Source organism: Cotesia typhae, unplaced genomic scaffold, assembly GCF_013202065.1.
Source record: "Cotesia typhae breed Kobodo isofemale line unplaced genomic scaffold, CoteBio_Ctyphae contig_22, whole genome shotgun sequence".
Lineage (NCBI taxonomy): Eukaryota > Metazoa > Arthropoda > Insecta > Hymenoptera > Braconidae > Cotesia > Cotesia typhae.
The window spans coordinates 2,615,270-2,641,242 of record NW_027423728.1 but is presented as its reverse complement, the minus strand read 5'-3'; the positions used below and the strand labels follow the sequence as shown (position 1 = coordinate 2,641,242).

Here is a 25,973-nt window from a genome sequence, read left to right as displayed (position 1 = left end):
TTGCAATTGATTTGTTGTTAAAATTTTTAACATTGACAGCTGACGGCTAACTTCAGTATTATAATTAAATTATTAAAAAACAATTTAATTAAAAAGTTTCACATGGAAAAATTAATAAAAATGACGAGTGAAAAATTTTAGAACCATTTTTTTATTGTAATGAATTTGTTAAAAAATTTTTAAAATTGACCGCTGATCGCTAACTTCAGTATTATATTTTTTTATAATTTTGGAGCAATTAAATTATAATAAAAAAAATATAACTCTGAAGTTCACAGACATTAAAAATTTTTTTAGAATTTTATAACAATGACATTGTTGTGAAAAAAATTTAATAAAAAAATTCCACATGTAAAAATTAAAGAAAATTATCAGCGAAAATTTTTAGAAGCACTTTTAGTATTGTAACTGATTAGTTATAAGAATTTAAAAAATTGATAACACTAAAGTTAGCCGACGTTTTTAACTTTTTGATTTTCTTTTAATAATTAAATTAGAACTAAAAAATATTTTTAAAAAATTTCACCCATTGTTTTTCAAATTTTTTACAATTGAAAATTTTTTTTTATTTTTTTGTAATCATTTTTTCAAGGAAAAAAAATTCTAAAAATTTGTAGATGTCGGCTAATTTAATTTTTATGAAAAATTGACAGCTGTCAGCTAACTTCAATATCATAAAAAAATATAACACTGAAGTTGACAGATATTAAAAATTTTTTTGAAATTTTATAGTAATTAAATTATTAAAAAAAATGTAATTGAAGGTTTCACATGTGAAAATTAATAAAAATTACAAGTAAAAATTTTTAGAAGTATTTTTTTATTGTAATTAATTAGTTGAAAGTTATTATAAAAAGATTTATTTTAAATAAAGCTCATCAATTTAAAAATTAAAAATGTGAACTTTCCAGCTTCCTTACCGTGATGTGGTAAGATATAATGTTTGATTTGCCTCTTGGGTATTAGCTCTCCACGTCAAACTGTTTAAACAGACATAATACATAACGTGTGGCTCGAAAAAAACATACTTATATATATATTCAAAAATATGTAACCTTTATTTTTGATGAGCTCATATATAAATATAAATAATGGTTTATTTTTTTGACAACAGTTTTAGTGAAATCGACAGGAATTTTCACATCTATATAAATATTTAAAATAACAATGGCTAGAAATATTTTGTCAACTAGTTTGACAAATGCATTTTTTAATATTAATCTACAAGTAATGATAATATTTATAAAAACTTATATCTTCATAAACCATACACTGTTTACTTGCAATTTAACTATTTATGATTTCAGATTTTATGCCGTGGTATAACATTTTTCCTAAATGTGTTTATTATACGACATGTTGGTGAAAAAGTACTTGGTGTTATGAATGTCAGGCTCCTTCTACTGGAGTCAGTCATATTTATGATATGTCGAGAACCTTTTTTAAAAGCATGTCTAACCGATTCATCAGCTCACAATTGGGCTCAAGTTGTCAACATGTTCTGGATACTGTAAGAATAAATGTTATTTTATTATAATACTAAAGTTAGTCGACGTTTCAAATTTTTTAATTTATTAAATTGTAATAAAAAACATTTTTTAAAAATTGCACTTGTAGTTTTCCAAGTTTTTTATGACATTAAAATTAGCCGACGTTCAACAATTAAAAATTTTTTTTATTAATTAAATTAGAACAAAAAAAGTATTTTTACAAAATTGCACGTATAATTTTTAAAATTTTCTACATGTGAAATTTTTTCAATTAATGTTTTAAATAATTTTTTCAATGAAAAAAAATTCTAAAAATTTTTTGATGTTGGCTAACTTTATTGTCATAGTTTTTTACAAATTAAATTTTTTTAGAATAATTTTTTTAATAAAAAAAAATTCTAAAAATTTTTAGATGTCTGCTAACTTAATTTTCATTATTTTATTCTATATTATTTTTTTAAACTATTCTTGTCATATTAATTACAGAGTACTAATTTGGTCGGCGATATCAATTTTTTTTGGATTTATATGGCTGTATGTACTGTCTACAGTTGAAGACTTACCATTATATTACGATTTTGCAGTTTATGCTGTAGTTATTTCGTGTATTATTTATTTCTTTTCCTTAATAATACAATTAGTATTGAGTACATTTCTTTTTGTTCGGTGCAAAGTAAATTTATTTTCATAATTTATTTGTAGACTGATTTATTAAACCAAAATTGATATATTTTTATTTGAATTACAGGCTGCAATAGAAACTGTCACAATTGTGCTTCGTACAGTAATATTTGTTCTAATAGTTTTATATCAACCTGAAAGTGCATTGTTGGCTTTTGGTGTAGCCCAAATAGTTGCGACATTATTTTACACAATAACTCCTTACATTTATATAAATTGGTACATTAAAAATAATCTAAAGCGGGGTAATGGTGATGATCATCAATCAACTTCAAGTCAGGATAAGCAAGAAATTAGAAACAATTATAAAAATGTCAATGAGGATTTTCCTTTTAAATCTGTAGCTGAATTTTTCCCATCACAACTAGAAAATAAGGTAAGGTAAAGTACCCAGTACTTGAACACTTATAAAAATAGGACCAGTACTTGAACAGACTTCGAATTGTTGTAATACAAAATCCGTAAATTTATTATGAGTAATATGCACATGTTATAATTATTCAATGATAGAGTAATTGATTTCTGTAAATTTTTTCAATTATAAATCAAAACAACTATATTTTTGTTAACTTAAAAGTAGACATGTCAAGAATCTCCGATAGATGCTATTTTTTTCATGAAAAAGGTACTAAATCGTAAACCGAACGATCAGTAAAAAAAAACTGTATATCATCATTTTAAGTAAAAAAAATCTGTACCACCCAAAGAAATAGTCTTTTCTAAATAACACATACTTTTTGCAAAGACATTAACTATAATTTTTATATTAAATTTTAGCGTCTAACTATATCTCCAAATTTTCAAAGCGGTACCCAAAACTTGAACAAGCTGAGACCGTATAATTTTAACAGAGCTCTTATCTCTAATAGGTTTATTGACTAGTGATCAGTATTGTGATTTGTATTAATTACTGCAAATTAAACAAGTTTTGTAGCTAAAAATTAGTGTAGTTAAAAATTATTCAACATTTTGAATTTAGTTTTTTTATTTATAATTGAAAATTTACTTTGTCATTCATAAAAATTAAATACAAATATTTCTCATTTTTAAATGAACATATTAAATATTCACAGTATTATTTTTAATATTATTCAATAATATGTTGAAAATTTTTGATGTACCTATTGGCATATATTTTATTAGTTCAACTGCTGCACTCGGAGTGTTCAATTACTACTTATTTCATAGTTTATCTTGAAAACATTTTCAAAATATAAATTTTAAATTATCTTTGTTATTTTGCGCTTTAATCAATTCAAAATTGTTTATATTTTTATTAAAATCACTAATTTTCACTAATAATTACATCTTAATATATTATATGTACGGTCAAATAATTTTTCTTTGAAACCTGTTCAACTACGGGGTACTTTCTCTCATTAAAAAAAAAAATTAAATAAAATTAAAAATTAAACTGAAAATATTATTACAGGAATCAAAATTCGATAAAAATCTCGTGAAACTGACTTGGAGTTTCTTCAAGCAAAGTTTTACAATGTTATGCCTAGCTGAAGGTGAAAAATAATTATGACGATATGGCCATTATTGTCATTTGCAGAACAGGTAAGAAACATGTAACTAATACTTGAATAGATTAAATAATTAAAATTTTTCAGGGTACTTATGATATTGTAAGCAATCTTGGATCTCTGCCTGCAAGATTTATATTTCGACCTGTTGAAGAAAGCGCATACTTCTATTTTACACAAACAATAAAAAGAAATGAGCCATTGACCCAACAAGACCCTGTACGTGAAATCAAAATTAAATGATTATTTTTACTATAAGATTATAATTTATCAATTAAATTGTTGACGATGCTTCGATAACAGGTAAAAGTTCGAGAAAGTGTTGATGTATTGAAGCATTTGACGTCTTGTTTGACATCGTTTGGTTTAGTAGTTTTAGTATTCGGTCAATATTATTCATCAACTCTACTTTGGTTATACGGTGGAGATAAACTAACCAATGATCTTCCTATTCTTCTGATGAGAGTCCATAGTATTTCCGTACTATTATTAGCAATAAATGGAATAACAGAATGTTATACAAATGCGACAGCGGATAATGATATAATTAATAGAAATTATATTTATATTTTCCAATCAATAGCATTTTTTGTCACGTCATATACATTTACTAGATGGCTGGGTCCAGTTGGTTTGATATTTGGAAATTGTGTAAATATGATAATTAGAATTTATTATTCAATAATATTTATTACGCAGAGACACGTGCCATTAAAGAATTATAAACCACTACGTGGATTAATACCCACAAAATTCTTCTTTTTGTCTCTCAGCATTTCAATTTTCATCACCGGTTTATCTCATGTAAGTGTTTTTACTATTGAAGAGTTCAGCTGGCTGACAGTTAATGAAATAACTTTATTTTTTTATTTTTTTCAGTCTTATTACTTTCCTAACTACAAATTTTTCCATGTTTTTATTGGAGGTGTAATGTTCTTCATGGTATTATTATCATGGGTATATGAGAACCGAGATTTACTTCAATTAGCTATCAACAAATGGAAGCATAAAAATACGGAAGAGCAAGTAAAAAAAAGTGATTAATTATACTATCCAAAAACTGTACATTCAAATCATGTATTCAATGCATTCATTTTAAATACTTCACTTACTATGTACAAATAAAAAAAATACATAAGTAAATATATGTAAATATAATTATAGATTTTAGTTTTTATTTTGTAAATTTACAAAATATTCTGTTGTTAATTTCGTGTGATGACGCTTTTTTACACGTGATGCGAATAATATCAATAAGACACTTATCTTTTTTACAAAAATCATAATTTTAAATAAAATCATTCAATAATATTTAAACAACTTGATTTCATTGGAAAACGATTTAAAGTAAAAGACCCAGTTATTGACACTGGCCTAGTTGATTGACACTTATAATTTTATTTTAATTAAATAAAATAAAATGTTCTCAAAAAACCAATGATCTTAAAATTCATTATTAAAAAATTATATTTATTAATTTATTAGAGTCGATTTGTTTTTTTTAATTAAAATAAAATTGCAAGCAATTTGATTATGTGACGAAAAGTTACGATAAAGTGAGTCTTTTACGGTAATTAATGATATTTTTTAATAGCATTCCTACAAAAAAATTGTTTGAACACTAGTAACTTCATTTAATATCAATCAGATTTGAAAATGGTATGATATGACATCTACAGTAATATCACATTTTTTTTGTAAATATTTTTCAAGAGTAAATTTATGTCTGAATTTTTAATAAAAACATTTTTGCATAAAAAAAATATGTAAATTCACTCAAAAATTTAAATTAAAATTTTTTTTTGTGCGTACGATAATTTTTCAGAAAACCCGATAGTTTTACGGCACTGTGTTGATCAGACAAACAAAAGTTTCTGGGGACACTGATTGCAAGTGTCAATAACTGGGTCTTTTACCATATTATATATTAAAAAAAAAAAAATTGAAATTAATTGAATAAAATTAGAATTCTTAAATAATTGATGAAAGTCGAGGAAACGGATTTTGTTTAGAAATAACAAGTTTTTTATGTTGATGTGAAATATATCCTTTGATCTTGCCTTCATATATTAAATTAGCTACCAGACATTCAGTTTCATCCATATCAACATCTTCGACTCCATAAATCTCCAAAGCTGTCAATAAATTGCTGACTGGTATTTGATGAGTATTTAAAGCCAACCAAACTTTTTAAAAAGATTTCTGTAAGCTAACAACTTTAGTTTTTCAACTATTAGGTAAATACCAGCACCAATGAAAAAACTTTCATGCTCAGTCATTACTGTTTCCAACTTTCGTAAATCTCCTTTTTTCACAGCTTCTACTAAATCCCAAAATTCCATGAGATTGTATTTTTCTAGAAGGCTTTTTTTTGGCATGAAGCCCAATAACATTTTTACAGGTATTAAATAAGTAAGTATTAATCTTTTATTCTTAGCTGACTGTTTATGACAGTGTTCAAAAGCAAACGTCAAATATTCATCAGCAGATCTGTAATTGCTATCAAACATAGCATTTCTTCCGACGAAAAATTTATATGTTACTCTTTGAGCTAAGGGGAAGTGATCTTTATAAATTGATGAATCGATAGCTCTTATAAGTGGTTTGCATAAGTGAAGTTTGTTGATACGGAAATAAACTTTAAGTAACTGATTAACAAGTGCCAACATTCCCCAACGTTTTGTGTCTTCTTCAGAACTTCGATTGTCTGCAGCGCAAACTCGAAAACAACCCATCAAACATTCAGCACATTTTTCTAATACTTCTCCAGGTTTAGTGTTTTTACTTTTTGTATTCTCCGCTTGTATAGCCAACAATCTGAGTTCTAAGCACACAACACTCATCACAGGTAACATCCAGTTATCATCTTTTTGAAGTTGGAGAATTCTTGTTAAGCTTTGTACTACTGAACTTTGATAATTGTATGTAGTCTGTGGGTCGTCTTTACTTGCCGATGAAAGAGTTCTAAAAATTATAGAATAAAGTTTTTAAATACTTAAAAAAATTTATAATTAATAACTATTAATATAATAATAATAATAATTCTTACTTCAGATGAAGCACAACGAGATCATCAAAAGGTGCTGAAAGATGTTCCATAGCCTTGGTTATCGCCGTTTCAGTTTTGAGATGAGGAATAGACGTATGACTATGTCGCAGTGATAGTAAATCCTATTGACAATAAAAACAAAAATTCAATAAATTAATAAAACTAATAAATAATATAAATTAATCAAGAAGTTAGAACGAAAAATTTTGTAAACAATCTTGATTATGAAATTCAGAGAATATTGTTTTTTCAGCAAATTACACTGAAGTTGAGAGACATTAACAATTTTTTGATAATTTTAGAGTAATAAAATTATTGTGAAAGAATTTAATTCAAAAATTCGTATGTGAAAATTATAAAGAAACATAAGTGAAAATTATAAAAAATCATTAGTGAAAATTTTTAGAAGCGGTTTTTCATTGTAGAGTAAAAGATCTCATTAGTGGCGGGGACCCCATTACTGACACTTTCTTTGACTTTGGTACTTATCAAATTAATTAAATTATTAATTTCTTTTATGAATATATTATTTCTAATCTTTAAGACTTTGATAAAAAAATTTTTAATTTTTATTCCAAGAACATTTTTTCATTGAAAGAAAAAGTGCCACTAAAGGGGTCTTTCTTAATGATTTTATAAGGTAAGATTTTTAAAGATTTTATAATGGTCTTAATTGATTTTTTCTGAGAACTTAAAAAATTGGTAGCTGACAGCTAACTTCAGTATCATTTTTGCAAAAATATATTAGTAAAATATTTTTTGTTATTTTAATTTTCTTAACTTAATTTTAAGCATTTATAATTAATAATGCTGAAGTTAGCCGTCAGCTGCTAATTTAAAAATTTTTAATAACAAATCAATTACAATAAAAAAATGCTTCTAAAATTTTTCACTTGTAATTTTTATTAATTTTCACATGTGGAATTTTTTTTATAATAATTGCATAATTATAAAATTTTTAAATAATTTTTAATGTCTGCCAACTTCAGTGTCATCATAATTAATGTAATTTAGCTAATTATTATTATTACTTACTGCTAATGTTTCACCATCCTGGTTGAGCCACACTTTTCGTAACTAAAAAAAATTTTATTGGTAAGTTTAATTAAAAAAAAAAAAATAATAATAAATTATACTAATATTTACCTGCATTATGTAGGAATCCATATCGTATAAAATTATTTTTCAGACTATCTTTACAATATTTTAATTAAGGTTAATATATGATTATTTTTGTTTACAATTGCAGTCGTTACTCATCTTATAGTCAAGTTGCAAGGAAGCTTTTTTTGCGTCATTCCGATTCGACGGTGAATAAAACTTACGTGATTGGTGAATCTTTTCTCCTTCCCATTGGTACTTACTTATAGTTTATACTACATTCATATTTATAGATGGCGACAAAGTGATTGGTTGCATGTGTATGCAATTGTCGGTTTCCGAAAGTTGTTTATGTTTTTCAATTAGAAAATATTCTCGTTACTTTTAAGTTTACTTTTCACAATAATGATGGAGGAAGACTTAAATAAATTAGAAGAAACTCGTCAAAACCTGTGGGACAAGGCTCTTGAACTTCGAGATAAACTGAAAGAATATGAAGAGGCCTCTCGGAGTAAAAATAAATCAGTTAATTTAAATGAGTTCGTATTCTTGTTTTACATCAATTATAATGACATTAAAGTTAGCTGTCACCTCACAATTGTTTTAATTTTTTTTAACAAATAAATTATAGCATAAAAAAATTATTAAAAAAATCTACTTGTAGAAATTTTAATAAATTAAAAATATAATTTTTTAAAAATAATTTTTTCGAACAAATTTTTTTGTCAAAGAAAATTGAAAAATTATCAAGTGACAGTTAACTTTATTATCATTCAATTATCATGAGTATTAATCAATTTATTATAATACTGAAGTTAGCAGTCAGCTGTTAATTTAAAAAATTTTTTTAAGAAATCAATTACAATAAAAAAATGCTTCTAAAAATTTTCACTTGTAATTTTTATTAATTTTTACATGTGAAACTTTTTAATTAATTTTTTTACAATAATTTAATTGCTATAAAAATCTAAAAAAATGTTTATATCTGTCAACTTCAGTGTCATAATTAATTAATTAATTAATTAATTGAATTTATTTTTTTAACAGAATAGTTTCCAAACAAAAACAGATTCCTACCGAGAGCTTAGATGAAATGAAAAATATTACACAATTAAGAGAAATGACACAAACCGTTATTGGGATTAATTATCGAAATGTTAATAAAAAATGGTTAGGAGACAACATTTGGCAATATAAAGCTACCGTAGAAATGAAAGAACTTCAATTCAAACTTGAAGTAACGATTGATCAACAGGTTACTTATTTTTATGACACTAAAGTTGATAGACACTAACAATTTTTTTTATAATTTGATGAAAATTAAACTAGCCGATGTTTGAAAATTTTTATAATTATTTTTATTGAAGAAATTGTTACAATAAAATTAAAAGAAAAAATTTCACATGTAGAAAATTTGAAAAATTATACGTGCAATTTTTTGAAAATATTTTTTTACTTGCAATTTAATTGTTGAAAAAAATAGAAAAATTTTTGAACTTCGGCTAACTTTAGTATTATATCATTTTAGGGCTAGTTTTTTAATCCGAGATAAAATTTTAGCTCGGATGGAAAAACTGACGCTTAAAGTAATAAAATTATTAAGAAAATCCACATATGAAAATTTTGAGAAGCATTTTTTTTTTATTGTAATTGATTTTTTATGAGAACTTAAAAAATTGACAGCTGTCAGCTAACTTCTGTATAATTTATTTTTTTAAACCAGTGAGTCTAAAGTCTAATTTTTGTCTATTATAATTTAATAATTTTTATAGAAGCAAGGTGTTAATGAAATTCTTGACATAACATGCCATTTAAAAGAAACTGAAATTGGATATCTTCAAGAAATATCACCATGGGTATTAGCTATAACTAAAATAAAAAATCTCTCGTTTCTTATGTCAGGTAAGAAATTTTTACAAATTAATTTAATTATAGTTTATATAAAATAACTTTTTTTTTTTTCTGTAAACAGTTTTCAGTGATTACAGTCACCAATGTAGTTTCAGAAAAAAAATTTTGAAAAAATTGAAGAATAAGAATATAGTAACGATAGAAAATGGTCAAGATGAAAGAGGTGGACTTATAGCTTGTGTTCATTCATCAAAATCTGCAGACAAAGTTTATGCTAAACTTTTATGGCGAACACAATTAACTCCTAAAACTGAAACAATCGATCACATATTTACAATTGAAGAAATTGACGATGGTAATGAGTTGAGTTTAAACATATTTGAATTTTATTGAAACATACTTGTGATTAATAATTTATGTTGCAGGATTTCTGGATGTAAATCAACAGTTGATAAAAAATTTTTGCAAAAAACCACAGAAAAAAGATAAGTTAGAAGAACTATGGAATAATTTATGTATAGCTATTGACGAATATAGTCCATCAAAAGAATAATTATAGCAATTTTATTATTTCAATATTACTTTTCTGTATAAATAAAAAACGTATGATTACAAATTATCAAATTGTTGCACATTCGTTCTAGTATAACAAAGTTTTATTTTTTAGCAAGGATTTTTTTAGCAAACCCGTTTTTAATTTATTTTCTAATATACTAAATTAATTAATTAATTAATTTATTTAATTAATTAAACGCCACTCGGAAATTGTACAGAATCGTTACATATAATAGTGTAAAGTGATATAAAGAACTCGAAATCCACATAAACAAATCAAAAAAGAAAAAGAAATAAATAGTTTAACATATTTACTATTGATACCAGAAATATCATTTCAAGATAGCCCGTTTGGCATCTCTTTTAATCCCTCGCATGGTTGCACCAAATAGATCCACATCTGCAGCAAGTTTATTCATCATCTTTGACATTCTATACGTCGGAATACGTGTAGAGTAACTGATGGCACGTCGAACACCCTGTGAGTGCGTAGACTTTTATTTGGTATAACCAAATTAAGTCTCCTCAGTAGGTCCAGAGCATCCAAATGTCCGTTAAGAATATTAGTTCTACAACAGAGCATCAGATATTTTCTTCTATCAACAAGAGAAGAATTTCCGATGTATTCATATGCTTGACGACAGTCGATGAAGACATTTTTTCTACCATTTCGACATTTAATATGGTTTATAAATTTTCTTTGTACCAATTCAAGCTTCTTAATCTGATAATTGTAGATTGGGTCCCATATCACGCACCCATACTCCAGAATCGGTCTTACCAGGGTGTTAAATAATAAAACTAATGTTTTATAATAATAATTATTATTATAAAATAAGTTTTATTCTATTATCAACTCGGTGAAGATCGATTTAGGTTCTTAAACTATTAGATTTTTTTTTTCTTCAGTTTACGATCAAGTATTGTTATCAATAGTCATATAGTTTTTATCAACCGTTTGTTTTTTTAACTAGATATTTCGTTAAACACCGGTATTCTCCCCAGTGGCGCAATTGGTTAGCGCACGGTACTTATAAGACAGTTATTTCGTGAGCAATGCCGGGGTTGTGAGTTCGAGCCTCACCTGGGGAATTTTTTTAATCCTCCAATTTCAAATTTAATCTCTAATTAAATACATAAATATATAATCATAATAAATATATTGAAATTACTGTGATAAAATAAAAAAAAATGTAGAATCTTAATTGATTGTTACCAATGAGCTTTTTAATATTTTTCAGTAACTCCAAATCAAACACTATTTACAATAAGGAAAATTGTTACTTAATTAGATTGCTCTGCTTTTTGAGAGTCTTCATTTTGTTTTAATGCAGCTTGTTTTTCCTCTTCTTCAGTTTTCCTTCTACTTCTCCATGCGTTGATATATGTGACCGGACTGATGGGTAAAAATCCAGACAGCCCCAGAAGCTGCTCCATTGATTTTGATAATGAAACATTCCCCTGACCAAGCCAGTATTGTATTCTCTCTAAATTAAGAGATACTAATCTTTCATTGTATTGATTTGCCATTGGATCAAAAGTACCTAGTTGTTCAATAGGCGGTTGACGTTGTTCTAATACTGTCTAAAAATAAATAATTAATATAAAGATAAATAATCAACTCTGAATGATGATTTAAATATCGTATAGAAGTTATAATATTTACAGGCTGAACAACAATGTGATAAAATGGTCGGTTAGCACATCCATATCTCGCAAGACGTATTGTTTTTCGTTGAAAATCAAAACTGATCCCCGTACCAGAAGCAGGATGTAATGGATATCTTGGCATGTTATTTTATATTGTCACTGATCTATAAAAATTTATTAACTAGTAAATAATTGTGTATTACAAAATACAGAACACGTTTTAGGTTAACCGGATTGGTTTTTAATTTTTTTAATTATTAAGAAAGATGCGCATGCGCTTTTTAAATAATTTACTTACAGTCCGAAATTGGCCGAAAAATATGATACTGAAGTTAACTGACATTCCAAATTTTTAGAATTTGATAGCAATTAAATTATTATAAAAAAAAAGTTTAGCATGTGAAAATTAATAAAAATTTTATGAGAATCAATTTAGCAGATAACAAATGATACTGAAATTAAGAGGCATTTGATAATTTTTAGAATTTTTTTAACAAAAAAATTATAACAAGAAAATTTTATTTAAAAATTTCATTTTTAAAAGCTACTCTGAAAAATTATAAATGAGATTTTTATAAATAACTTTCTATGCCGAGTTTATTTATCAAGAAAAATCAAAAAATTGTCAAGTATCTGTTAACTTCAACTTTATGATAATAATTTATTTTAAAAAATTTTTTAACAAATAAATTATGGCAAAAGAAAATGAGAACAAAAAATTGACATTTAAAAAATTAAAAAAGTAAAAAATGCAATTTTTCAGAAATAATTTTTTGGAGCAAATTTATTTATTAAAAAAAAATAAAAAAATTATAATAGTGACAGCTAACTTTATTGAAATTTAATTTAGAAGATATTTGATTGTTTTTAGAACTTTTGTTAACAAATAAATTATGGCAAAAAAAATTTACATCTAGAAATTTTAAAAATTAAAAAATGCAATTTTTTAAAAATAATTCTTGATAATTAATTCATCTGTTAAATAAAATTGAAAATTAATCAGGTGACAGCTAACTTTAATGTCATGAAAATTTTTGTAAGCATTTTTTTATTGTTATTGAATTATTATAAAAATTTCAAAAATTGACAGCTGACAGCTAACTTCAGTATCATCGAAAAAAATATATATATAGATATTAGGTTCTAACTAATATGAAGCTTCGAGAGTCTTCGGTTTTCGTTGAAACTGTAGTAAAATACATGAAACTCGGGCATAAAGTGTACTTTGTTATGTTAGTCTAAATAAATGAGGAGATTATAGACGAAAATGACAAAAGTATGGTTGGTTTCCATGACAGTTAAGTTGTATAGGTATAGTTTGTACGCTTGAATGCTAAAGTGTAGTTTGAATGTGTATATGGTATACATATGAATAATCGTTGACGGGAGAGGTGAGAGCTCCAATAAACGCCGAGGACAACAGGTCGGGAGGTAAGCGTTCGTTGTGTGCCGACAAAAATAATTGGCAAGTATTTAAAGCACATTTACAAAAGTATATGTGGTAGTAAAAAAGGCATAGTGATTTGTGCGTGTACTTAGTTGTAAGGGCATCGCTGTTGCATTATACCGTAGGTGCGGAGAAGGAGAAGGCAAAGCGTCTCATTCGGACGATTTAGGTAGGGGATAAAGACTTAGGGTCACGTGATTGAGCTGCGTTGAGCGCACTAACCAGGTACTGAGATTAATACGTTGTTTTTTTAATATATTTACGCGCGCCGAAAACGTGAAAATAGTTAATTAAGTCTAATTAGTAAGTATGGTGTAACTTGAGATTAAAAAGGACCTATTATAAGCTTCCAATAAATCGTGAGGTTTTACAGAAATATTACACACCGAAATCCGCCATTCTTAGATACATTTATACGGGCTTTGTAAGAACTTATTGATAGTGTATATGTCGACGACTGCTGCCTGCCGCTGCGACGATGCTTGACAAGCCTTACCCTGAATCCACAAATGGCGTCCGTCGTGCACATGGTCTTGCGGAAATATACTTCAACGAATGAATATTCACTTCTGCCTTTAACGTACACTTACCTATCGACATTTTATTTGTCTTAATTTATGTATTTTTATTCTCACTGCACGAAAATAGGTACGCGAACTGTTTTTTCGGTTATTAAAGATATCTTTAAAGAACAAAACTTTTAAGTTTTTTTTATCAATTAGATTACGTGTATAAAACGCAAAAGGCATCGGTTCACCGACCAATTATTCACCTTTAAAATAATATTTTGCTATCGTTTGCACAACGTATAATTTTACTATTTCACCGGTATTTAAGAATTTAAAGAGCCTTTTTTTTTTATATGTGATTGCAATCCTCAATATAGGAATATCGCGTCACTTAAATAAAATTAATTATTTAATTTAATTTAGTATTTACGTTTTATGTATAATTCTTTGTAATTATTAACTAATCGTTTTTTTTTCTTTATTATTAAATTACAGATTGTAAATAGCACGTGTACATAGGTGTATTAGGCAAAGGCCATAGATAAGTGGATTTTGTAGCTCGTAATGAGTTCTGGCAATAAATCGTTGGTGTCCTCCGGCGGGAGAGGAACCAACAAAAGTAAATCTCAACAACATGGCAAATCAGATCAGCACCATTCTAAGACTTCAGATACAACCAAACATGAAAAAGGACAAGTGAGTATTTTATGATTATCTTTATTAAATATTGAGTAAAATGGTATTTATTTATTTATTTATTATTATTTTTTTTTTTAATAAAATTATTTAAAACAAATGATGTAATGTAATTTATTAAATGGCCGTAGGACACAGTCCCTTAACAGCCAAAAGACACAAAATAGTATACAAAGTGTGTGCATTGATATAAATCAAAAAACAAAAATTATAGAGAATAAACAATCATATTTTTTATTTAAAATTATAGTCCAACAAAGATCAGACGAAACATGCACAAATAATTGACACTCGGCCAGGCGGAGTTGAAGATCCAGTTTTAAAAGATCAGATTAAGCAGATCATGGAAGTGACTGGTAAATCAGAGGATGAAGTGATCATGGCTCTTCATGATAGCGACTGGGACTTTAACCGCGCGGGAGATGACCTTCTTGAGGGAGTTTCACCAGAATGGGTGGTAAAAAAGAAAAAACCACGTCAGCCAAGCGGTTCCAAACAGGGCGCAGATCAGTCCGGCGATCACGATGAGAGTGGAGGCGGAGATTGGGAGGAAAGACGTCATCAGCGTGGTAATGGTCCTCCTCGTATGCGGGGTCGAGCTAATCATGACAATCGTGGTTGTAAGTATTTAAATTTTATTAAATTACCACAACTACGTGAAATGTTTATTTATAAATAAAACTAATATTTACTAGTTATTCCAGGGCGTGGTCGAGAAAATAAGGAAAATGAGAGAAACATGAAGGACAACGTCCGTGAGGGTGCTTACGGAGGTAGCCGCCGTGGTCGAGGTGGGCCAGGTAGATCCGGTCGAGGTGGAAGAGGTGGTGGTCGAGGTCTCGGCCCACGTACTTTTGCCAACCGCGGTGATTCTTCTTCTGGACCCCACAGTTTTAATCGCCCGATTGACACTTGGACTGGCAGCGAAGAACAGCAACAGAGTAGTCAAGACGCCAAGATTGCCAGCGATCCTTGGAATAATTTGGAACCATCGGAGGACTGGGAGAGTGAGTATACTGGCTCTTTGGCTGATACTAAGGTTTTTACACCTAGTACATCGATCAACGAGCAAGCAGGAATGGAAGAGTCTAACATTGCGTCTGAGACTGTTGTACAGTCGAACGTCCAGTCAGGAAATCTTAGTGGATTACCTCAGGAAGACTTATCCAAGTTGTCTGACGTTCAGACAATGCAATCTCAGCCGTCATCAATGATTCAATCTCAACCTCCACAATCTCAGCAGGCGCTTGGTATGCCAACACAAATGCAATTATCCCAGCAGTCAAATACATTAACTGCCGCTCAGAGTCAATATCTCACTCAATTGACTCAACAGACTAGTGAAAACTACAAGAGTGCGAATCAGTCGGCTTTTTCATCAATGACTATTTCTGGACAAGCTCAGAGGCAAACAAAACAACGGCCACGAGTACCACCGCCTTCGAAGATTCCTTCTAGTGCAGTAGAAATGCCAGCTGATACTGTTAACAGCAATATAGGCTTCCTAGACGTTCAATTTGGTGCCCTTGAGTTTGGTAGTGATACTACTACTCTTGATGGTACAGCCAATGATAAGTACAATTCATCGTCTGCAAATATTTCCGGTATTGATGTATCTTCCAATGTAACTGCTTCGGGAATTGCTAACTCTGCTACTTCGTCTAATACTTTAGATATTGATACAGCACAACAGGGTGGCTCTTACAATGCTTCGTCTCAGATGATTGCATCACCGAATAATACTGGTGTTACCTATGGTAATGCTAGTTCAAATTCTGCTACGTATCAATCACAAAAAACATCATATCAAGGATCCAATGCAGCAACATCTAATAATTATAATGCGTATTCATCAACTGGTGGACAATCTGTTCAATCTTCTTTCCCAACGGCGCCTGGTGGTAATACCAACAGCTATACAACGACAACTTCAGTTACTCAATCTGGTTACAGTGGCTCTTATCCTCAATCAAATGCTTCAACCTTCAGTCAAGCTTCACCGTCAGCTCCGTCATCCACGGGTACATCTGGATACAATCAAACCACTTCGTCTAACCAAGGATACCAGTCGTCCAGTGGATTTGTCCCAACAACTACCGCACAGTATCAAGGCCAACAATCAGCCAGTACTGGAGTCAACAGCAATTCTGGCTATCAAGCATCTAGTTATCAGGGCACCTCTTCATTCCAATCCACATCACAGGCCTATCAACCATCTGCTACAACATTTACATCTCCCATGACTCAGGCAAATAGCAGTGCCTATCAAAGTGCAGCGCACTCGGTAAATTGCTTTTTTTTTTTTTTTTTTTTTTTTTTTTTATTTTTAACCTGTTGACACACGTCGAAAAAATTACTTTGAGGACACACAGGGTCCAGTGGACCCTACTCGGTAAAACAGTTCTAATTTGTTTCTTATGTGATGTATTGACTTATAATTGGCACCAAACTTTAATATAACAATCCCTCTAAATATTTTGATAGTCATTTATAATTTCTAATAATTTAAAAATACCGAAAAATTTTGATTTCTACGATATCGAAAAAAAATCCGATGCCATTTTATTCGGAAAACAATATATTTTGAGGAAAAAAATCAATATTTGATGAAATTTGAAGAAAATATATTTATTCTGAAGTTTGAAGTTATGAATTTCGATCAGTCGCTTAAAATGAGAATAAGATATTTAAACATGCAGAATAATATAGAAAGATTTAGTTTTTTGTCATAAAACTTTTCTATTATAATTATTTCAATAAAAAGATAAAAAGTCTCATTTATAAATCTCCTTCTAAATTTAAAATTGCTTCAAAGTTTGCCTGGGGTCCACTGGACCCCGTGTGTCCTCAACGGTTTAAAAATAATAATCTAAAATAGTAAATGTGACTTTATTAATTTTTTATGATAATCAGGTATACGCAAGTGCCTATGGCAATTATAACACTCAATCTCAAACACCATCTCACACCCACACAAAACTAAGTACTACATCTGGAAAGGATTCTCAGTATGACAATGTAACAACGAGTAGCAGTTCTTTAGCAACAACTAGTGCTCCTGCATTGGGTCTTTCTTCGACATCTGTGAATAGTTCTCAGACAAAAGTATCAAGTTCAAATGGTTAGTCATAGTTTTATAAAATTCATTAAAATTGATAAAAAAAAAAATATTTTTTGAGCTCATAATTTTATCTGAATTATTACTACAGCTGTGCCAAAAAGTACATCAAGTGGTAGTACGGGAACAGGAACGAGTGGAAGTATTACTGGAGCCAGCAGTGCGGGCGGAACTGCTAGCAACATGACTCCAATGCTAAGCCATCAGTATATTATGAGTCAAGGTGTTCCTTATCCCACATTTCAGCAACCGATGTACAGTTACGAAGACTTGCAATTGATGCAACAGAGAATACCACACATGGTCAGTCAATATATTCTAATATATAGATTTTAGTCGCGCACGGTGCTCGGATGCTCGATAGATTCGTTAAATCTTACTTTTTTATATTTCGAGGAATGATAAAATAGTGGAAGATATTTGGTGCTTGGTAGTTGCTCTTATATTATTTATTCTTTACTATTATTTTACTTTACGTTAGCATCTATTATCTTTATGTCAGCACTTTGTGATGCCGATGTTTCAAACACATGGATAAGTTTCACAGTATTAAGTAGTTTTTTTTTTTATCTTTTGTTACTTGCAACCTCGGCACGATTTCAGCCACATTAAAGGCGTGTCGTAGGTACATGGAAGTTTTAGTTTTTGATCACACAAAATAATATGAAAAATCATTACAGATATACTTTATTTTTTTTTTATTTTGTCAATCAGTAAAATGATGCATGTAAACTATTTAAAATCATCACTGATTTTTCCTTGTGTATCAAAATATTGTCTTAGTTATATTAGTTAGACTCTCCTCGTATTTGGAGTACACAGTGTATGCATGTAGTTTTGTGTTTGGCCTTCCTGACTAACCTGCAGCCAACTACTGGTTACTATGATGCGGCACTGGGGTATCAGACGACTGGTCCAGCAACAAGTCTCGGAGGTGGAAGAAGCGATGCATTATCAGGAGTTCAAGGAGTACAAGGTGTGCAAGGAGTCCAAGGTGCCTATACCAGTATCAGTGATGGAAGATTCGCGAGGAACGACAGCAATGCTTCACCGGTCCCATCTACAATGTCGCAACAGGTAACGGTAAATAATTCTTATAATGAAAAAAATTAAAAAAAAAAATTTTTTTTCTATCATTAAAAAAATAATTATAGACTGCAACGCAACATCAGCAACCAATGATGAATCCTGCATTACCTCCTGGTTACGCTTATTTTACTTACGGAGGTAGTATCATGCCAGGAAGTTTCCAATACAGTGGACCTATTTATCCAGTAAGTATAATCAATCATTAATTAAAACAAAAAAAAAATCTTTATTTTTATTTTTACAATTACAATTTATAATCATATTTTTATAATTACAATTTATAATTACATTTTGTAGGAAGTTATGGATAGGATTAATAATAAATAAAGAGAAAAGATAATATTAATATCCACATAGAGTGATTCAAATAGAATCTTTATTTTTAAAAAGGAATCGTATCGAGAGAAGTGTCGTTACTTGACAGAGTTTAGTCGCAGATTAACTATAATGTTAAAACTATTTTATTGTGAGGTCCAACCCTCTGTATTGTCCTTAATAAAACACATGTTTTTTTTCTTAACTAAAACCATAATATTTGGTTGTACTGTACAGTGTAAAATAAGGAGTTCTTTGTACAACTCAAGTACCTAAGGTCGTAAAATTAAACCTATACAGGCTTTTTTATTCTAGCTGCAAAAATGTACCTTAAATGTGTTTTTGACAATTAAAAAACTAATAAAATAAAATATGTTATTTTTCTAAAATAAATATTTCTAAGAACAAAATGTATAAAATGTAAAACTAAAAGTTTGTACCTAGGATTTATTTTTGCTCAGAAAATCCAACATATTTTTATAATTATATTTTTAGTTTACAAGGAACTCCGCCGTCCATACAACTATTATGATTGATGTTATGAAAGCAATAGTAATGATAATTAAAAAAAAAAAATTTTTTTTTTATAGCAAATGGCAACTGCGGGAAATGCTGGCACAAATAGTGGTGCATACAGTGCTAAGCCTGGTAGCTATGGCTCTGGTTATGGTGGAGGTGCGAGCTATGACACCCTCGGAAACACTGGTCCCACTGGTGATTACAAAGGCGCCGGTAGTGGATATACTGGCACTCAAACTGGTAAGACTGGTACTTCTACGGGCAACAATAATTCAGGAGCTTCATCAGCCACTGATATTGGTGCGACGATGTACGCCAAAAGTCACGTTGCTCTTAGCAAAGTTAACGTGAGTAAAAATAATTTTTATTTCAATATTTATTTATTTATTTATTTACTTTTATGATTTTTTAAAACAGTCGTACGATAAACAGACTTTCCATTCGGCAACGCCGCCGCCTTTTAGTTTAACTAGTAGTCAGACTGCTGGAATGCCTGGTGGTTATGGTGCTCCGCACTTGTTTATTTCAACAATGCCACACACCCAGCATCTTCATCAACCATTACATCAGGATGGCGGAAGTAGCTCAGGGCAAAGATCTAACACAAACTCACAAAATAAAGCACAGGCTAAGCCCGGATATAGTTCAAACTACTGGACTGCTGGTAATTAAATGTTCTACAAAAGCAGACAACCTGGATTTTTGTGTCTTTCACCCGCTTATTCATGGGAAAGACGTATTTAAAATTAGAGAAATAGAATTGGACGTTGAAGGATTCATATACACATTAGTGCGGATATGTACGCGCGAGAAAATAGAAAAAAAAATGTTTTTAAAACAATGATGAGGTAAAAAGAATTAATAAAATTAAAATTAAAAATTAAAAAAAAAAATAATAAAATTAAAAAACGAGCTAACATACGCCTTCGCCGCCCATGGGATACACAAGGTCGAATGAACTCGCACATTCGTCCTAAGTGATACTTGTTTATTATCTACCTTTTTATTATTATAGTTATGTTTAACTCTTTCGTGAATTGTAGAAAATTTTGTAAAACAAACATATGAATATTTCGGATGATGGTAATCATCGCGAATAAATCATTTATTATTAAAGAAGAAAAACAATTTTTTTTTTTTACTGTTTGGTTTTGTTGCGACTAATACTGAGTGCAATCGCTAACATGCGACCATGCGATCAGCGGTAGTTATAACTAGTCGTTGATTATCATCATTGTTGACTGAAATATTGAACATAACGAGTGAGAGGGCGGCTTCGGTATATCGACACGTGGGCTCTCGTACTGTAAATTTGAATCCTACTATACGTTGGATATTTAGATACAATTTTGCTCGCTGTAGATGTCGGTTATAGAAAAAACCTTTTTTACATTTTAAATGAAATATTTCTTTAGTAGTTATTTGTTTTCTCTATATAAAATCAGATTGACAAATTATTAATTAATATATACACTAAATGCACTTGAATAAAGGTTTCACCAAAAATAATAATGAATTAAATTAATCAAAAAATTTTTTTAAAAAACTCTTCCTACAAAGGTAAACTACTCCATTTTTTTTTTTTATTTTATTTTATTTTTTTTTTTTTACATAAATTCTTCCTCGCCAAAAAATGATTACTTAAGCTTCTATATATTATGTTTATTGTTTACACAGATAAAGACACATACACAGAATGAAAGAGCTCTATAATTTATCAATAATTATTCATTAAAAGAGATCTATTAATAATACCTGTGTTGTTGATCTAACTCATAAAATTATTATTTAATATCTATAATCAAATATTTGATAATGATGCACGAAAATCGTTAATTATTTTGCTCTATTTATTAAGCATATTTTTTTTAATTGATCTAAACAATAATCAAAGCAAACAAAAAAATCGTTGGAAAATTTCAATGATAAATTATGCGCTTGGCTTATCACGAAGATTTAACAATTAAACGTATTATTACTTAAATTTTCGGTGTCTATGACTCTAATTAGTAACGAGAGTCCTGTGTACTTGTAAACTTATATTCATTTAATTTGTTCTGTAATAATTAATTAAAAAAAAAAAAATAAATAAATAAACTATTGCTCTACGACTATTATTCATAAGAATAAAGGACAATGAGAGACAATTCAGTTTTCTAATGAATAAAATATATTAAAAAAGAAAGAAAAAAAAAGTAGCTCTTATTCACTAAAAAACGGAAAGAAAAATTGTCTCTTGATTAAATAGAAATATTATCTTTTCTTTTTTATACAGTATGCAAAAAATTAATGTATATGAGTTAAAAAAAAAGGATTCAATCCTAGTTTGTATTAAAATTTAGATTAATATTGACCAAGCCGTACTATCGGCACGTTCAACGAGGCTTCTTTAAGAGCAACCTGTTTTGATCTGGCTAGTTTAATCAATTGTATAAGACACATCTTACGTCTTTAGTAGGTAAAAAAATTTAAGATTAATCAACATCAACACAAGATAATATTATATCTACCAAACATAATCTCGGTGGTTTTTTAACATCATGGTATTTGTCTACCTACTTGTCAAATAAAATGATCCAATCTGTACTTATTATGTACAACGACAACTCCAGCTTTTGAAATCCTATTTGTTTATAATACATATATAAATATACATAAATACATTCGAATTTCACTTGCACACGGACATACTAAATTCATAAATCATGTTAAGTTAATCATGAACCAATGTAATGGATGTAAAATATTCATATTAATTGATTGGAAAAAGAAATATACTAAATAATGAATATAAATTTTCAAGAGATCATTTTTTTTTAAATAATAACAAGTATTTTTTATTAAATTAAGTTACATCATACTTATATGCATATAATGTAATAATACGTAATTGATATTTGACAGGCAGTATAGAGTAAGTGTAATGTACGATGAAAATGAAATAATATCTAATTAAAAATGTGCAAGTTGATCACAGTTATATACTTTGAATAGGTAAAACACGAATAAAGTAATATAATAATTATAAAAATAATAATGATAATAATGATAATAATAATAATGATAATGATAATAATAGTAAGAAATAATGTGTTTGATACTGAGACGGCGGAGGTTTGTTTCTCATAATGATTGTCATAACTTAATAATTTTTGTATTTTTGTCATAAATTAATCGATCAATTGAAAGTGCAAAATGCATTATGCCACTACCGCTATAATTAGTAAAATATATAATATATATTATATTAGTATAATATATATTTATATATAAATATATATATATATATATATATATATATATATATATATATATATATATATATATATATATATATAATAAAATTATTAATACTATGATAGTACATATTGTGTATAAATATGAATATCTCGAAATAAATGTATCAATAAACAATTAATCAGTTTTAATTGTGCGATATTTAAAATTAATCCTGTCCTAAAATTATATTTTTATACAGTATAGAGTTTAATCAAATTTTTAAAATAGTTGGTAATGTAGAACAACTGTACTTAGTGGAGACAGGGAATTTATAGATTCATTTTTCTCAGTATCTCAGTGACTGTTTTATACTGACAACAAAGATCTAAAAAAACGCGGCAATGGAAACTTCAGAAATAACTGATGTAAAAGACAATGAATCCACGCCTATATCGGATGTAAATGATTCTGGAAGTGAAAAAAAATTAATAGATCATATTTCAAACCGGGAAGATCTTACTTCATACTTTGAGGAAAGTAATCACAGTAATAATAAAGTTTACCGAACTAAGGTTAGTTTTTTATGAAAATTAATTTAACATGTATTGAATAATTTTAGAACAAATAAATTATGGAAAAAAAAACAATTAGAAAAAATAATTGACATAAAAATTAAAAAAAATTATGAATGCAATTTTTTACAAATAATTCAATTTTTCGGAACAAATTTTTGGTAATTATTTACAAGTGGGATCCAACGTATTTTTGGACATATCTAGGTGAACATAATATTTTTTAATTTTTTTTTATTACACTTATTTTTACGGCGGATTTATGGATAAAAATTAATAATAATAAAGTTAGCCGACGTTTTTAATTTTTTGATTTTTCATTTATTAAATTAGAAGTAAAAAATATTGTTTTTAAAGATGACACTTATCGTTTTTCAAATTTTTTACAGATAAATTTATTTTTTATTTTTTTGTAATAATTTCTTTAGTTTAAAAAAAATTGTTAAAATTTTTAAATGTCGGCTTATTTTTGTATCATTGAAAATTAAGTTAGCCGACATCTAATAATTTTTAGAATTTTTTTTATTGAAAAAATTATAAAAAAATAAAATAAATTTTCATTCGTAAAACTTTAAAAACTCCAAGTGCAATTAAAAAAAAACATTTTTTAGTTATAATTTAAAGATAAAATAAATTAAAAACGTCGGCTAACTTTAGTATTATGTTATTAGATAAAATGGATAAAAATTTGGATAAAATATGAAAAATTCATGTTTTTGGATAAAATTTCTATTTTACCTTTTTTTTATGTTTTTGATATATTTTTTTTAAAGTACATAAAAAAATGAGCAATTAAAAAAAAAGGTTGAATATCACAATTTTTTTTTTAATTTATAAATTTTTTTGAAAATTTGTTAAAATTGTGTTAATCAACGTTTTTTTTTTTAATTTTTAATTTTTTATGTATTTTAAAAAAAAAATATATCAAAATTAAAAAAAAAAAAATTTCGTTCAAGAAAATATAAATTAAAATAGACCCCACTTGTAAATAATTACCAAATTTTTTTTTTTAAATTTTTTTTTATAATAATTAATCTGTTGTAAAATTTTCAAGAATTTTTCGATGTCTACTAATTTCAGTATCATAATTTATCATTAAATTTACAACGAATTAAGGATTTTATATTGTAATTAATTTTTGTGTTTTTCTTTAGATACCTAAAATATGTATAGATGAACCTTGTATGTTGGGAGTTGATGAAGCAGGTAGAGGACCGGTATTAGGACCTATGGTTTATGGTATTACTTTTACTCCCTTGTCGAAGAAACAACTTCTAGTAGAAATTGGATGTGCTGATTCTAAAACTCTTTCCGAAGAAGAACGCGATGGAATATTTGATAAAATAATAGAACACCCTGAAGAAATTGGGTGGGCTGTTGAAGCAATATCACCTACGTTTATTTGTAATAGTATGTACCAAAGATGTAAATCGTCCTTGAATGAAGTATCAATGAACTCGGCGATTGGACTGATAAAAAGCGCTATTGAAGCAGGAGTTAATATTGAAGAAATATATGTTGATACAGTTGGAAAACCTGGAAAATATCAAGACAAATTGAATAATATTTTTCCAGAAATAAAAAGTATAGTTGTTGCTAAAAAAGCTGATTCAACTTATCCCGTTGTAAGTGCTGCTAGTATATGTGCTAAAGTCTCAAGAGATCATGCGTTAAGAGCTTGGCAATTTCGTGAAGGCGAACCGAAGGGTGATTATGGTACTGGTTATCCACATGATACTGTAACTAAACAATGGTTAACTGATAATATTGATCCAGTATTTGGTTTTCCGCAAATAGTACGGTTTAGTTGGTCGACAGCTGAAAAAATTCTTGAAACTGACGCTGAAACTGTCGAATGGGAAAATATTGAGAGTGCGTCTGTACCAAAAAAGCAAAAAATTTCAAGTTTTTTCCTAGCTCTTTCTGAAGATGGTCAGCTGCAGAAAAAGAAACATGATTTTTTTACCAATCGATGCATTACAAATACCATTAAACTATAAGCTGTTTAATTTTAATTGACTAATAAATTTAATATCACTTTTTTACAAGCTTGTAATTTTTTTTTCAACCATATTAAATTATAAAATGACATTGAAATTGAAAGATAATAATTAAAATTTTTTCTTGAATAACGAACTTAATATGATACTGAAATTAGCCGACGTTCAACCATTTTTAATTTTTTTTTTCTATAAATTAAATTAAAACTAAAATAGTATATTACAATACTAGGGCCGAAAGTTGAATTTTCGGTCCTGCGTGTCATGATGCCCGAGGCGAAGCCGAGGGCACCATGGCGCGCAGGACCGAGATTTCAACTTTTGGCCTGTGTAGTGTATATGATTTTTCTTCATAGCCGGTCGAAAGTACGTTATCAATTTTCCTTTTTTTAACTTCAAGTGCAGATAAGTATGTCTTGATGCCTGCCCCGACATTTGCGGCACGAGCGAAGCGAGTGCTGCTGGTCGCGGGGGCAGGCATCAAATACATTCGAAGAATCAAGTCTGGTCATATTTTTTAAAAATAAATTAATTTCATTTTTTCAAAGATGTATTTATTTTCATTAGTTTAACAAACTATATT

The 25,973-nt window shown here is 28.3% G+C and overlaps 6 protein-coding genes and 1 non-coding gene across 17 annotated transcripts; 5 read left to right on the top strand and 2 right to left on the bottom strand.

Moving 5' to 3' along the window:
• Positions 1-1,012: 1,012 nt before the first annotated feature.
• On the top strand, positions 1,013-4,863 carry LOC141524479 (man(5)GlcNAc(2)-PP-dolichol translocation protein RFT1). Its single transcript, XM_074238392.1, is given in 9 exon segments — positions 1,013-1,227; positions 1,308-1,510; positions 1,977-2,163; positions 2,239-2,547; positions 3,604-3,691; positions 3,694-3,734; positions 3,788-3,919; positions 4,004-4,504; positions 4,580-4,863. Coding segments are annotated over 9 exon segments (1,686 nt in total). The 5' UTR covers positions 1,013-1,167; the 3' UTR covers positions 4,745-4,863.
• Positions 4,850-8,238, bottom strand: Pcid2 (PCI domain-containing protein 2). The gene is given in 5 exon segments (XM_074238393.1): positions 4,850-5,886; positions 5,889-6,664; positions 6,750-6,871; positions 7,785-7,826; positions 7,896-8,238. Coding segments are annotated over 5 exon segments (1,176 nt in total). The 5' UTR covers positions 7,917-8,238; the 3' UTR covers positions 4,850-5,671.
• On the top strand, positions 8,023-10,320 carry LOC141524483 (uncharacterized). Of its 2 annotated transcripts, none has more exons than XM_074238395.1 (6): positions 8,023-8,081; positions 8,144-8,389; positions 8,898-9,105; positions 9,623-9,752; positions 9,823-10,056; positions 10,127-10,320. In XM_074238395.1, the coding sequence occupies exons 2-6, from the start codon at positions 8,256-8,258 to the stop codon at positions 10,252-10,254; spliced, it is 834 nt and encodes a 277-aa protein (XP_074094496.1). In that variant the 5' UTR covers positions 8,023-8,081; positions 8,144-8,255; the 3' UTR covers positions 10,255-10,320. The 2 variants fall into 2 exon arrangements, with proteins under 2 accessions (XP_074094496.1, XP_074094497.1); XM_074238396.1 differs by having other exon boundaries at positions 8,045-8,059.
• Positions 10,321-11,254: 934 nt separating this feature from the next.
• On the top strand, positions 11,255-11,348 carry Trnai-uau (transfer RNA isoleucine (anticodon UAU)). Its single transcript has 2 exons — positions 11,255-11,292; positions 11,313-11,348. It is a non-coding gene; the product is annotated as a tRNA-Ile (tRNA).
• A 113-nt stretch (positions 11,349-11,461) lies between these two features.
• Positions 11,462-13,790, bottom strand: Mrps16 (mitochondrial ribosomal protein S16). Of its 2 annotated transcripts, XM_074238399.1 has the most exons (3): positions 13,740-13,790; positions 11,923-12,070; positions 11,462-11,840 (listed from the first exon to the last, which is right to left on the bottom strand). In XM_074238399.1, exons 2-3 carry the CDS (start codon positions 12,046-12,048, stop codon positions 11,541-11,543), a joined length of 426 nt encoding a protein of 141 aa, XP_074094500.1. In that variant the 5' UTR covers positions 12,049-12,070; positions 13,740-13,790; the 3' UTR covers positions 11,462-11,540. The 2 variants fall into 2 exon arrangements, with proteins under 2 accessions (XP_074094500.1, XP_074094499.1); XM_074238398.1 differs by lacking the exon at positions 13,740-13,790 and having other exon boundaries at positions 11,923-12,162.
• On the top strand, positions 13,233-22,394 carry Lig (ubiquitin-associated protein-like lingerer). 9 transcript variants are annotated; one of them, XM_074238387.1, is made up of 10 exons: positions 13,233-13,337; positions 14,358-14,558; positions 14,809-15,178; positions 15,254-16,842; positions 17,472-17,679; positions 17,768-17,979; positions 18,544-18,759; positions 18,831-18,950; positions 19,671-19,946; positions 20,017-22,394. In XM_074238387.1, exons 2-10 carry the CDS (start codon positions 14,427-14,429, stop codon positions 20,269-20,271), a joined length of 3,378 nt encoding a protein of 1,125 aa, XP_074094488.1. In that variant the 5' UTR covers positions 13,233-13,337; positions 14,358-14,426; the 3' UTR covers positions 20,272-22,394. The 9 variants fall into 9 exon arrangements, with proteins under 9 accessions (XP_074094488.1, XP_074094486.1, XP_074094492.1 ...); XM_074238385.1 differs by having other exon boundaries at positions 13,301-13,371; XM_074238391.1 differs by lacking the exon at positions 13,233-13,337 and adding an exon at positions 13,434-13,578 and having other exon boundaries at positions 18,583-18,759.
• A 609-nt stretch (positions 22,395-23,003) lies between these two features.
• Positions 23,004-25,438, top strand: LOC141524482 (ribonuclease H2 subunit A). Its single transcript, XM_074238394.1, has 2 exons — positions 23,004-23,390; positions 24,545-25,438. Exons 1-2 carry the CDS (start codon positions 23,220-23,222, stop codon positions 25,388-25,390), a joined length of 1,017 nt encoding a protein of 338 aa, XP_074094495.1. The 5' UTR covers positions 23,004-23,219; the 3' UTR covers positions 25,391-25,438.
• Positions 25,439-25,973: the final 535 nt, after the last annotated feature.

Excerpts from the sequence above, each read along its gene's own strand:
- LOC141524483 (XM_074238395.1), top strand. The coding sequence starts at position 8,256 with ATGATGGAGGAAGACTTAAATAAATTAGAAGAAACTCGTCAAAACCTG. Across the intron at positions 8,390-8,897 it reads AAATCAGTTAATTTAAATGA|AATAGTTTCCAAACAAAAAC; the intron begins GTTCGTATTCTT and ends TTTTTTTAACAG. Across the intron at positions 9,753-9,822 it reads TCTCTCGTTTCTTATGTCAG|TTTTCAGTGATTACAGTCAC; the intron begins GTAAGAAATTTT and ends TTCTGTAAACAG.
- Mrps16 (XM_074238399.1), bottom strand. The coding sequence starts at position 12,048 with ATGCCAAGATATCCATTACATCCTGCTTCTGGTACGGGGATCAGTTTT. Across the intron at positions 11,841-11,922 it reads ATCACATTGTTGTTCAGCCT|ACAGTATTAGAACAACGTCA; the intron begins GTAAATATTATA and ends ATTTATTTTTAG.
- Lig (XM_074238387.1), top strand. The coding sequence starts at position 14,427 with ATGAGTTCTGGCAATAAATCGTTGGTGTCCTCCGGCGGGAGAGGAACC. Across the intron at positions 17,680-17,767 it reads AAAAGTATCAAGTTCAAATG|CTGTGCCAAAAAGTACATCA; the intron begins GTTAGTCATAGT and ends TTATTACTACAG. Across the intron at positions 19,947-20,016 it reads TTGCTCTTAGCAAAGTTAAC|TCGTACGATAAACAGACTTT; the intron begins GTGAGTAAAAAT and ends TTTTTAAAACAG.
- LOC141524482 (XM_074238394.1), top strand. The coding sequence starts at position 23,220 with ATGGAAACTTCAGAAATAACTGATGTAAAAGACAATGAATCCACGCCT. Across the intron at positions 23,391-24,544 it reads ATAAAGTTTACCGAACTAAG|ATACCTAAAATATGTATAGA; the intron begins GTTAGTTTTTTA and ends GTTTTTCTTTAG.